At 46.2% G+C, this 12,006-nt stretch overlaps 1 protein-coding gene across 7 annotated transcripts in view; it reads left to right on the plus strand.

Annotated features, from left to right (window-relative positions):
- The window catches only part of cfap65 (cilia and flagella associated protein 65), a 473,759-nt gene that overhangs the window by 41,198 nt on the left and 420,555 nt on the right, over positions 1 to 12,006 (plus strand). For all 7 annotated transcript variants that reach the window (XM_068034809.1, XM_068034810.1, XM_068034811.1 and 4 more), the window contains exons 11-12: positions 9,356 to 9,715; positions 10,385 to 10,522. In XM_068034809.1, coding sequence (XP_067890910.1) covers positions 9,356 to 9,715; positions 10,385 to 10,522 — 498 coding nt within the window. The remainder of the gene's footprint in view (positions 1 to 9,355; positions 9,716 to 10,384; positions 10,523 to 12,006) is intronic.

The following is a 12,006-nucleotide window of genomic DNA, read 5'->3' on the forward strand; positions in this document are numbered from 1 at the left end:
CTCGCACCCACACTCTTTGGGATTTTCTTCTCCCTGCTGCTCTCACATGCGTTCAAGTCTTCAGAAGAAGGAATTTTCCTCCACACAAGATCAGGGGGCAGGTTGTTTAACCTTGCCCGTCTAAGAGCGAAGACCAAAGTGTGGAAAGTCCTCATCAGGGAACTCCTCTTTGCTGACGATGCTGCTTTAACATCTCACACTGAAGAGTATCTGCAGAGTGTCATTGACAGGTTTGCGGCTACCTGCAACGAATTTGGCCTAACCATCAGCCTCAAGAAAACGAACATCATGAGACAGGACATCAGAAATGCTCCATCCATCAATATCGGCGACCACGCTCTGGAAGTGGTTCAAGAGTTCACCTACCTCGGCTGAACTATCACCAGTAACCTGTCTCTCGATGCAGAAATTAACAAGTGCATGGGAAAGGCTTCCACTGCCATGTCCAGACTGACCAAGAGAGTGTGGGAAAATGGCGCACTGACACGGAACACAAAAGTCCGAGTGTATCAAGCCTTTGTCCTCAGTACCTTGCTCTATGGCAGCGAGGCCTGGACAACGTATGTCAGCCAAGAGCGACGTCTCAATTCATTCCATCTTCGCTGCCTCCGGAGAATACTTGGCATCAGGTGGCAAGACCGTATCCTCAACACAGAAGTCCTCGAGGCGGCCAACATCCCCAGCTTATACACACTAGTGAGTCAGCGGCGCTTGAGATGGCTTGGCCATGTGAGCCGCATGGAAGATGGCAGGATCCCCAAAGACACATTGTACAGCGAGCTCGCCACTGGTATCAGACCCACCGGCCGTCCATGTCTCCGCTTTAAAGACGTCTGCAAACGCGACATGAAGTGCTGTGATAAAAGCAAAATACTGCGGATGCTGGAAATCTGAAATAAAAACAAGAAATGCTGGAACCACTCAGCAGGTCTGGCAGCATCTGTGAAAAGAGAAGCAGAGTTAACGTTTCGGGTCAGTGACCCTTCTTCGGAACTGACAAATATTAGAAAAGTCACAGGTTATAAGCAAGTGAGGTGAGGGTGGGGCAAGAGATAACAAAGGGGGTCTAGATTGGACCAGGCCACATAGCTGACCAAAAGGTCACGGAGCAAAGGCAAACAATATGTTAATGGTGTGTTGAAAGACAAAGCATTAGTACAGATTAGGTGTTAATACACTGAATATTGAACAGCAGCAAGTGCATACCTAAAAAAAAAACAGTGGGTAAGCAAACTGAACAAACTAAGATGAAATGAAATAAATGCAAAAAAAAATTGTAAAAAATGTAAAAAAGAATGTAAAAAAAAAGGAAGAAAAAATAACTAAAAATGAAAGTAAAATGGGGGGCTGTCATGCTCTGAAATTATTGAACTCAATGTTCAGTCCGGCAGGCTGTAGTATGCCTAATCAGTAGATGAGATGCTGTTCCTCGAGCTTGCGTTGATGTTCACTGGAACACTGCAGCAATCCCAGGACAGAGATGTGAGCATGAGAGCAGAGGGGAGTGTTGAAATGGCAAGCAACTGGAAGCTCAGGGTCCTGCTTGCGGACTGAGCGGAGATGTTCCGCAAAGCGGTCACCCAGTCTGCGCTTGGGTCTCCCCAATGTAGAGGAGACCACACTGGGAGCAGCGAATACAGTATACTACATTGAAAGAAGTACAAGTAAATCGCTGCTTCACCTGAAAGGAGTGTTTGGGGCCTGGGATAGTGAGGAGAGAGGAGGTAAATGGGCAGGTATTATACCTTCTGCGATTGCAGGGGAAGGTGCCAAGGGACGGGGACGAGGTGGCGGGGGTAATGGAGGAGTGGACCAGGGTGTCGCGGAGGGAACGATCCCTTCGGAATGCTGACAGGGGAAGGGAGGGGAAGATGCAACTGGTAGTGGCATCACACTGGAGGTGGCGGAAATGGCGGAGGATGATCCTTTGGATATGGAGGCTGATGGGGTGGAAAGTGAGGACAAGGGGAACCCTGTCACGGTTCTGGGAGGGAGGAGAAGGGGTGAGGGTAGAGGTGTGGGGAATGGGCCGGACACGGTTGAGGGCCCTGTCAACCGTAGTGGGGGGAAATCCTCGGTTGAGGAAAAAGGAAGTCATATCAGAAGCACCGTCATGGAAGGTAGCATCATCAGAGCAGATGCGTCGGAGGCGGAGAAACTGGGAGAATGGAATAGAGTCCTTACAGGAGGTAGGGTGTGAAGAAGTGTAGTCGAGGTAGCTGTGGGAGTCGGTGGGCTTATAATGGATATTAGTGGACAACCTATCCCCAGAGATGGAGACAGAAAAGTTGAGGAAGGGAAGGGAAGTGTCAGAGATGGACCATGTAAAGGTGAGAGAAGGGTGGAAATTGGAAGCAAAGTTGATAAAGTTTTCCAGTTCTGGGCGGGAGCAGGAAACGGCACCGATACAGTCATCAATGTACCGGAAAAAGAGTTGGGGGAGGGGGCCTGAGTAGGACTAGAACAAAGAATGCTCGACATATCCCACAAAAAGACAGGCATAACTAGGACCCATGCGGGTACCCATAGCGACACCTTTTACTTGAAGGAAGTGCGTGGAGTTGAAGGACAAGTTGTTCAATATGAGAACAAGTTCAGCCAGGCGGAGGAGGGTGGTGGTGGATGGGGACTGGTTGAGCCTCTGTTCCAGGAAGAAGCGGAGAGCCCTCAAACCATCCTGGTGGGGGATGGAGGTGTAGAGCGATTGGACATCCATAGTGAAGAGGAGGCGGTTGGGACCAGGAAACTGGAAATTATCAAAATGACGTAGGGCATCAGAAGAGTCACGGATGTCGGTGGGAAGAGACTGGACCAGCGGAGAAAAGATAGAGCCTAGATAGGAAGAAATAAGTTCAGTGGGGCAGGAGCAGGCTGACACAATGGGTCTGCTGGGACAGTCCCGTTTGTGGATTTTGGGAAGGAGGTAGAAGCGGGCTGTCCGGGGTTGTGGGACTATGAGGTTGGAAGCTGCAGAGGGAAGATCTCTAGAGGAGATGAGGTCAGTGACAGTCCTTTGGGTGGTGGCTTGATGTTCGGTGGTGGGGTCATGGTCCAGAGGGAGGTAGGAAGAAGTGTCCGTGAGTTGGCGTTGAGCTTATGCAAGGTAGAGGTCGGTACGGCATACGACAACAGCACCACCCTTGTCTGCAGGTTTGATGACCATGTCGGGGTTAGACCTGAGAGAACGGAGTGCCTCAAGTTCAGAGGGGGACAGGTTAGAGTGAGTGAGGGGGGCAGAGAAATTGAGATGACCAATGTCTCACCGACAGTTTTCAATGAAGAGATCAAGAGCTGGTAAGAGGCCAGGGGGAGGGGTCCAGGTAGAGGTATGAAGTCCTGTGACATTGATCACAAGTCGTGGGAGTCAGTTGCCAGCGATCGCCAGAGCTGGCGGGCAGCCATAAAGGCCTGGCTAAAGTATGGCGAGTTGAAGAGACTTAGCAGTTGGCAGGAAAAAAGACAGAAGCGCAAGGGGAGAGCCAACTGTGTAACAGCCCCGACAAACAAATTTTTCTGCAGCACCTGTGGAAGAGTCTGTCACTCTAGAATTGGCCTTTATAGCCACTCCAGGCGCTGCTCCACAAACCATTGACCACCTCCCAGGCGCTGTCCCATTGTCTCTCGACACAAGGAGGCCAAAGAAGAAGAATAAAGGCAGGAGCTGAAGAATTTAGATTGGGGGCGGCTGTTTGAGGGTAAATCAACATCTGACATGTGGGAGTCTTTCAAATGTCAGTTGATTAGAATCCAGGATCAGCATGTTCCTGTGAGGAAGAAGGATAGGTTTGGCAAGTTTCGGGAACCTTGGATAACGTGGGATATTGTGAGCCTAGTCAAAAAGAAAAAGGAAGCATTCGAAAGGGTTGGAAGGCTAGGAACAGACGAATCCCTTGAGGCATATAAAGGCAGTAGAAAGGAACTTAAGAAAGGAGTCAGTAGGGCTAAAAGGGGTCATGAAAAGTCATTGGCAAACAGGATTAAGGATAATCCCAAGGCTTTTTATCCATATATAAAGAGCAAGAGGGTAACTAGGGAAAGGGTTGGCTCGCTCAAGGACAGAGAAGGGAATGTGTGTGTGGAGCCAGAGGAAATGGGCGAGGTACTAAATGAGTACTTTGCATCGGTATTCACCAAAGAGAAGGACTTGGTGGATGATGAGCCGAGGGAAGGGAGTGTGGATAGTGTCAGTCATCTCATTATCAAAAAGGAGGAGGTGTTGGGTGTCTTGCAAAGCATTAAGATAGATAAGTCCCCTGGGCCTGATGGGATCTACCCTAGAATACTGAGGGAGGCAATGGAAGAAATTGCTGGCGCCTTGACAGAAATCTTTGCATCCTCATTGGCTACAGGTGAGGTCCCAGAGGGCTGGAGAATAGCCAATGTTGTTCCTTTGTTCAAGAAGGGTAGCAAAGATAATCCAGGAAATTATCGGGCCGGTGAGCCTTACATCAGTGGTAGGGAAATTATTAGAGAGGATTCTTCGGGACAGGATTTACTCCCATTTGGAAACAAACAAACTTATTAGCAAGAGGCAGCATGGTTTTGTGAAGGGGAGGTTGAGTCTCACTAATTTGATTGAGTTTTTTGAGGAAGTGACAAAGATGATTGATGAAGCTGTTATGTTCTATAGTGTAGGTCAGATGGTTTCACAGGTCGGCGCAACATCGAGGGCTGAAGGGCCTGTACTGCGCTGTAATGTTCTATGAAGGAAGGGCACTGGATGTTATCTATATGGACTTCAGTAAAGCCTTTGACAAGGTCCCTCATGGCAGACTGGTACAAAAGGTGAAGTCACACGGGATCAGAGGTGAGCTGGCAAGATGGATACAGAACTGGCTCAGTCATAGAAGACAGAGGGTAGCAGTGGAAGGGTGCTTTTCTGAATGGAGGGACGTGACTAGTGGTGTTCCGCAGGGATCTGTGCTGGGACATTTGCTGTTTGCAGTATATATAAATGATTTGGAGGAAAATGTAGCTGGTCCAATTAGTAAGTTTGCAGACGACACAAAGGTTGGCGGAGTTGCGGATAGTGATGAGGATTGTCAAAGGATACAGCGGATATAGATCGATTGGAGACTTGGGCGGAGAATTGGTAGATGGAGTTTAATCCAGACAAATGTGAGGTAATGCATTTTGGAAGATCTAATGCAGGTGGGAAGTATACAGTAAATGGCAGAACCCTTCGGAGTATTGACAGGCAGAGAGATCTGGGCATACAGGTCCACAGGTCACTGAAAGTGGCAACGCAGGTGGATAAGGTAGTCAAGAAGGCATACGGCTTGCCTTCATCGGTTGGGGCATAGAGTATAAAAATTGGCAAGTCATGCTGCAGCTGTACAGAACTTTAGTTAGGCCACACTTAGAATATTGCGTGCAATTCTGGTCACCACACTACCAGAAGGACGTGGAGGCTTTGGAGAGGGTACAGAAGAGGTTTACCAGGATGTTGCCTGGTCTGGAGGGCATTAGCTATGAGGAGAGGTTGGATAAACTCGGATTGTTTTCATTGGAACGACGGAGGTGGAGGGGTGACATGATAGAGGTTTACAAAGTTATGAGCGGCATGGACAGAGTGGATAGTCAGAAGCTTTTTCCCAGGGTGGAAGAGTCAGTTACTAGGAGGCATAGGTTTAAGGTGCGAGGGGCAAAGTTTAGAGGGGATGTGCGAGGCAAGTTCTTTACACAGAGGGTGGTGAGTGGCTGGAACTTGCTGCCGGGGGAGGTGGTGGAAGCAGGTACGATAATGACGTTTAAGAGGCATCTTGACAAATACATGAATAGGATGGGAATAGAGGAATACAGACCCCGGAAGTGCAGAAGGTGTTAGTTTCGGCAGGCATCAAGATCGGCGCAGGCTTGGAGGGCCGAATGGCCTGTTCCTGTGCTGTACTGTTCTTTGTTCTTTGTTATGCTCCCTTGTTTTGAACTCTCCCCACCAGAGGAAATATTTTCTCTTAATCTACTGTATTAAATCCTTTACTCATCTTAAATGCCTCAGTGCGATCACCCCTTAATCTTCCATACTCGAGGGAGTACAATCCTCGTCTATGCAACCTGTCCTCATGATTTAACCCTTTTAGCCTCGGTATAGTTCTGGTGAACCTGTGCTGCTCTCCGTCTAAGCCAGTATATCCTCCTTGTAGTGAGTTGTCCAGAACTGAACAAAATACTCGAGATGGTTTCTAGCAACTATTACTTCCATTTCCTTTGTATTCCAGCCCCATTGAGATTGATATTCCATTAGCCTATTTATTTACTTTATCGTTGCTGTCCTCTAGCATTTAGCGAGTTCTGTATTTGGAGCCCCAAAATATCTTTGCTGCTCCACAGTTCCTAGCTTCTCTCCATTTAGAAAATACGTTGATCTATCTTTCTTCGGTCCAAACGGAAAACCCTTACACTTTCACTTTTATAAGATCATAAGAAGTAGGAGCAGGAGTAGGCCGTCCGGCCCCTCGAGCCTGCTCCGCCATTCAATAAGATCATGGCTGATCTTTTCGTGGACTCAGATCCACTTACCCGCGTTCTCACCGTATCCCTTAATTCCTTTATTATTCAAAAGGATATCTACCTTTGCTTTAAAAACGTTTACTGAAGAAGCGTCAACTACTTCACTGGGCAAGGAATTCCATAGATTAACAACCCTCTGGGTGAAGAAGTTCCTTCTTAATTCAGTCCTAAATCTGCTCCCTCTAATCCTGAGGCTATGCCCTCTTGTCCTAGTGTCACCTGCCAGTGGAAACATACTCTCCACTTGTATCTTATCTATTCCCTTCATGATTTTATATGTTTCTATAAGATCCCCCCTCATTCTTCTGAACTCCAATGAATATAATCCCAATCTACTCAGTCTCTCCTCATAAACCAACCCCCTCAACTCCGGAATCAACCTAGTGAACCTCCTCTGCACCCTCTCCAGTGCCAGTACATCCTTTCTCAAGTAAGGAGACCAAAACTGCACACAGTACTCCAGGTGCGGCCTCACCAGTATCTTATACAGCTGCAACATAACCTCTCTGCTTTTAAACTCAATCCCTTTAGCAATGAAGGACAAAATTCCATTTGCCTTCCTAATTACTTGCTGCACCTGCAGATCAACCTTCTGCGATTCATGCACAAGGACACCCAGGTCCTTCTGCATAGCAGCATGCTGCAACTTTTTACCATTCAAGTAATAATCCTTTTTACTGTTACTCCTACCGAAATGAATGACTTCACATTTATTAACATTGTATTCCATCTGCCAGTCGTTTGCCCACTCACTCAATGTATCTATGTTCCTCTGCAAAGTTTCACAGTCATCTGCACACTTTGCTCTGCCACTCATCTTAGTGTCATCTGCAAACTTTGACACCCTATGAGTGGTCCCCAACTCCAAATCATCTATATAAATTGTAAATAATTGCGGACCCAACACCGATCCCTGAGGCACACCACTATTGACTGATTGCCAACCAGAATAGCACTCATTTATCCCCACTCTGTGCTTCCTGTCAGTCAACCAATCCTCTATCCATGCTAATACTTTACCCCTAACGCCATGCATCCTTATTTTATACAGCAGCCTCTTGTGCGGCACCTTGTCGAAGGCCTTTTGGAAATCTAGGTACACCACATCCACTGGGTCCCCATTGTCCACCTTGCTCGTAATGTCATCATAGAATTCCAAAAGATTTGTCAAGCATGACCTGCCCTTCATGAACCCATGCTGCGTCTGCCCAATGGGACAATTTCTATCGAGATGCCCTGCTATTTCTTCCTTGATAATAGACTCAAGCATCTTCCCCACTACAGAGGTTAGGCAAACCGGTCTATAATTCCCCATCCTTTGTCTACCTCGCTTTTTAAACAGTGGCATCACATCTGCTGTTTTCCAATCTGCTGGGACTACCCCAGAGTCCAGTGAATTTTGGAAAATTATCGCCAGTGCATCTGCTATCTCTCCCGCCATCTCTTTTAGTACCCTAGGATGCATTCCATCAGGGCCAGGAGACTTATCAATCCTTAGCTCCATTAGCTTGCCCAACACTACCTCTTCCGTAATAATGATTGTTTCCAGGTCCTCACCTATGTTCGTCTCTTTGTCAATTACTGGCATGTTATTAATGTCCTCCACTGTGAAGACCGATACAAAATACCTGTTCAATGCCTCGGCCATTTCATCATATCCCATAACTAAATTCCCCTTCTGATCCTCTAAAGGACCAACGTTTACTTTAGCCACTCTTTTTCGTTTTATATATTTATAGAAACTTTTGCTATCTGTCTTTATATTCTGTGCTAGTTTTTTCTCATGTTCTATCTTACTTTTCTTTCTCGCCCTTTTTGTGGCTCTCTGTTGACCTTTAAAGTTTTCCCAATCTTCTAGTTTCGTGCTGTTTTTGGCCACTTTGTATGCCTTCTCTTTCAATTTGATAGTCTCCCTTATTTCCTTAGACACCCATGGCAGATTACCCTTTTCTTCCAGTCCTTCCTTTTCACTGGAATATACTTTTGCTGAGCACTTTGAAAAATTGCTTTGAAAGTCCTCCACTGCTCGTCAACTGTCCCACCATAAAATCTTTGTTTCCAGTCTACTTTAGCCAAGTCCTCCCTCATTCTATTGTAGTCCCCCTTGTTCAAGCGCAGGACCCTGGTATTGGATTTTATCTTCACACTCTCCATCTGTATTCTAAATTCAACCATACTGTGATCACTCCTTCCAAGAGGATCCCTAACTATGAGGTCATTAATTATTCCTGTCTCATTACACAGGACTAGATCTAGGATAGCTTGCTCCCTCGTCGGTTCCATTACATACTGTTCAAGAAAACTATCACGGATACACTCAACGAACTCCTCCTCAAGGCTACCCTGACTGAGCTGGTTCGACCAATCTATATGTAGATTAAAATCCCCCATGATAATTGCCGTACCATTTTTACAGGCATTAGTTATTTCTTTGTTTATTGCCCGCCCCAATGTGATGTTATTATTTGGTGGCCTATAGACTACGCCTATCAATGACTTTTTCTTCTTAGCGTTTCTAATTTCCACCCAAATGGATTCAACCTCATTCTCCATAGAACCTATATCATCTCTCAGCACCGCCCTGAGTCGTCCTTGAATATCAGAGCTACACCACCTCCCTTACCTTCCTGTCTGTCCTTCCGAATAGTCTGGTACCCCTGGATATTTAACTCCCAGTCGTGACCAACCTGTAACCATGTCTCCGTAATGGCTACCAAATCATATTCATTCGCGATAATTTGTGCCGTTAACTCATCAACCTTATTACGAATGCTACGAGCATTCAGGTAAAGTGCCTTTATGCTATTCTGTTATTCTGTGTTTTAACCTCATGCTTCCTTCACAGGACTATCCGAATGTTCCATTATTGGTTCCCAATATCCCTTCGGTCATTGAGTATTTTGACGATGGCATCCACAGCGATTTTACTATGTTTCCACCTCACATCTCAGTCAGCAAGAGGGAACTGAATTTTGGGAAGTGCCTGGAGCTTGCTCAGATTACGCCTCTGCCCTTCAGTATGATGAACCACACGAAAGGCAAGGTCACAGTCCTCTGGATTTCCCCGCCGGGCAGCATCTTCACTGTGACACCTCAGACCATCGACATTCCCCCCTTGAAGACTATGGCTTTCCACATCCACTTTGTTCCTGATAAACTCAATGTGCTATATGCGGCTGAACTGGAATGCTTTACTTATTATAAGGTCAGTAGATGCAGGGATCATCCCCTGCGGTGTAAGGTGTCAGTTGTAGCTCAGACTCTTGCCTCAGAGTCAGAGGATCATGGGTTCAAGTCGCATTCCCACGACTTGAACACAAAATTCTAGCCTGACACTTCAGGGCAGTATTGAGGGAGTGCTGCACTGTCAGAGATGCCGTCTTTCAAATGAGACATCCCAATTGTCCTCTGGTGGACGTAAAAGTTCCCATGGCCTTATTTTGAAGAAGAATAGAGGAGTTATTCCCAGTGCCCTGCCAATATTTCTCCCTTGACCAATATCGCTACCTGGTCATTATTTAGTTGCTGTTTGTGGGAGCTTGCTGTGCCAAATTGGCTGCCACATTTCCTACATTGCAACAGTGACTAAACTTCAAAAAATAACTAATTGGCTGTCAGATGTTTTGAGATGTCCTGAGGTTTTCTTATGGGAATGGCCATGATGCTGAACGCTGGAAGATTATTGAGCGTAAAATTGAAGTACTTAACATTCATAACATGTCCTCAAGACATCCCATGTGCTTTTTTTTGGAATTGTATGTTTTGTTGTTAATATGTTGAATGCAGCAGAGTTCCACAAACAGCAGTGGAAATGACTGGCCATGTGCTGAGCAGATTGGGTTTTTAAATCTCTGAATTGTTGTCTTGTTTGCAGGTCTTGCGTGATTACCGTTTAGTAGACGACAGCACATTCTGCCCACCGTGGTTCCTCACAGTAAGCGTGCAAGCGAACACATTCCAGCCAGGGCATGAGCATTCCATTCCCAAGAATGTCCTCAACTCCCCTGAAGTAGTGAGTAAAAATATAATGGATCTCCATGTTTTTCTTCAGTGTGGTCTAAGTGTCAGTGGAGCAGTAAATTGAACTTCCCGTTCATTTTAAACAGAGAAGACTAGAGGGTGGAAGTGTGTAGTGTAGGGAGAGTTGATGGGGAGAGCGCGCAGAGAGAGAATTGGGACTGGGTAGTGCTCTGGGTCGGATACCGGCCTTTCAAAAGGAGCGGTTACTCCTGTGGAATTATACCCGATCGCAAATTGGGCTTTCAGGGGAGGTGTGAGGAGATGCAATCCTCCAAAAACAAAGGGAACCCAGGATTGAAAGATATATTTTCTTAGCTGCTTTAGTGAGAGAACACACAAATTTGTGTGCCAATCTAAACTATGGGGGAAACTTTATGCTCTCCTCTGCAGCACATTTGGAGGTGGGGAGTGCAGAGCCCTGCCACCTAACCGCCTCCGCTGAAATTAAGTCCGCAGTGGGAAGGGCTGTGAACAGCCTTCCTGCACTACTGCCAATTGAGGCCCTTAAGTGGGCAATTAATGCCCAAGCAAGGGCCTCATCTCGCCACCGCTGCAATTAGCCAGTGGCCAAAAAAAGCTAGGATTACATAGAATTCTATAGAATTTTACAGCACAGAAGCAGGCCATTTGGCCCAATGAGTCTATGCTGGTCTTTATGTTAAACATGAGCATTCTAACACCCTACTTCATCTAATCCTATTCGCGCCTACTTCATCTCCCTCTCGTAGTTATCTAACTTCCCCTTAAATGCAATTTGGATTGTTCTCCTTAGATCAGAGAAGGTTACACGGAGATTTAACGGAGGTGTTCAAAATTATGAAGGGCTTCTGTAGGGTAAATAAGGGAAATTGTTTCCATTGGCAGGAGGGTTGGTAACCAGAGGACATAATTTTAAGATAATTGACAAAACAACCTGAGTTAGATGAGAATTTTTTTAACACAGCAATTGCTATGATCTGGAATGCACTGCCAAAAATGGTGGTGGCAGCGGACTTAGTAGTACCTTTCGAGGGGGATTTGGATATGTACTTGAAAGGAAAAACTTGCTGGGCTGTGGAGACTAATTCAAAGAACTGGCACAGGCATGATGGTCAGAACAATCTCCTTTGCTGTAAGTTTCTATGACTCGATGTTAACCCTGCCCTTCCAGCGGGGGCACCCAAGGCCCTGATTGAACCTAGATTTAATGGTCCAAAGAATAACATGTTTCCATCATGTATTAACATAGGAACTGCCTGGACATCAGGCTTCAGGTGATTAATCTCTTTATTTTGGAGCTTCAAGAAGCACAAAACTAAACTTTTGCCTGCTCTCAGCAGGTTGAAGTTCCACATAATCAGGGGAGAAGTGGGAGTAATTGCCAGGTAGCTCAGGAAAATTGTCAGCCACAATGCCAGTCAGCACAGGACATAAAGAGAGCGGATGTACATAGAACATAGAACATTACAGCGCAGTACAGGCCCTTCGGCCCTCGAT

Source organism: Heterodontus francisci, chromosome 7 (genome assembly GCF_036365525.1).
Source record: "Heterodontus francisci isolate sHetFra1 chromosome 7, sHetFra1.hap1, whole genome shotgun sequence".
Taxonomy (NCBI): domain Eukaryota; kingdom Metazoa; phylum Chordata; class Chondrichthyes; order Heterodontiformes; family Heterodontidae; genus Heterodontus; species Heterodontus francisci.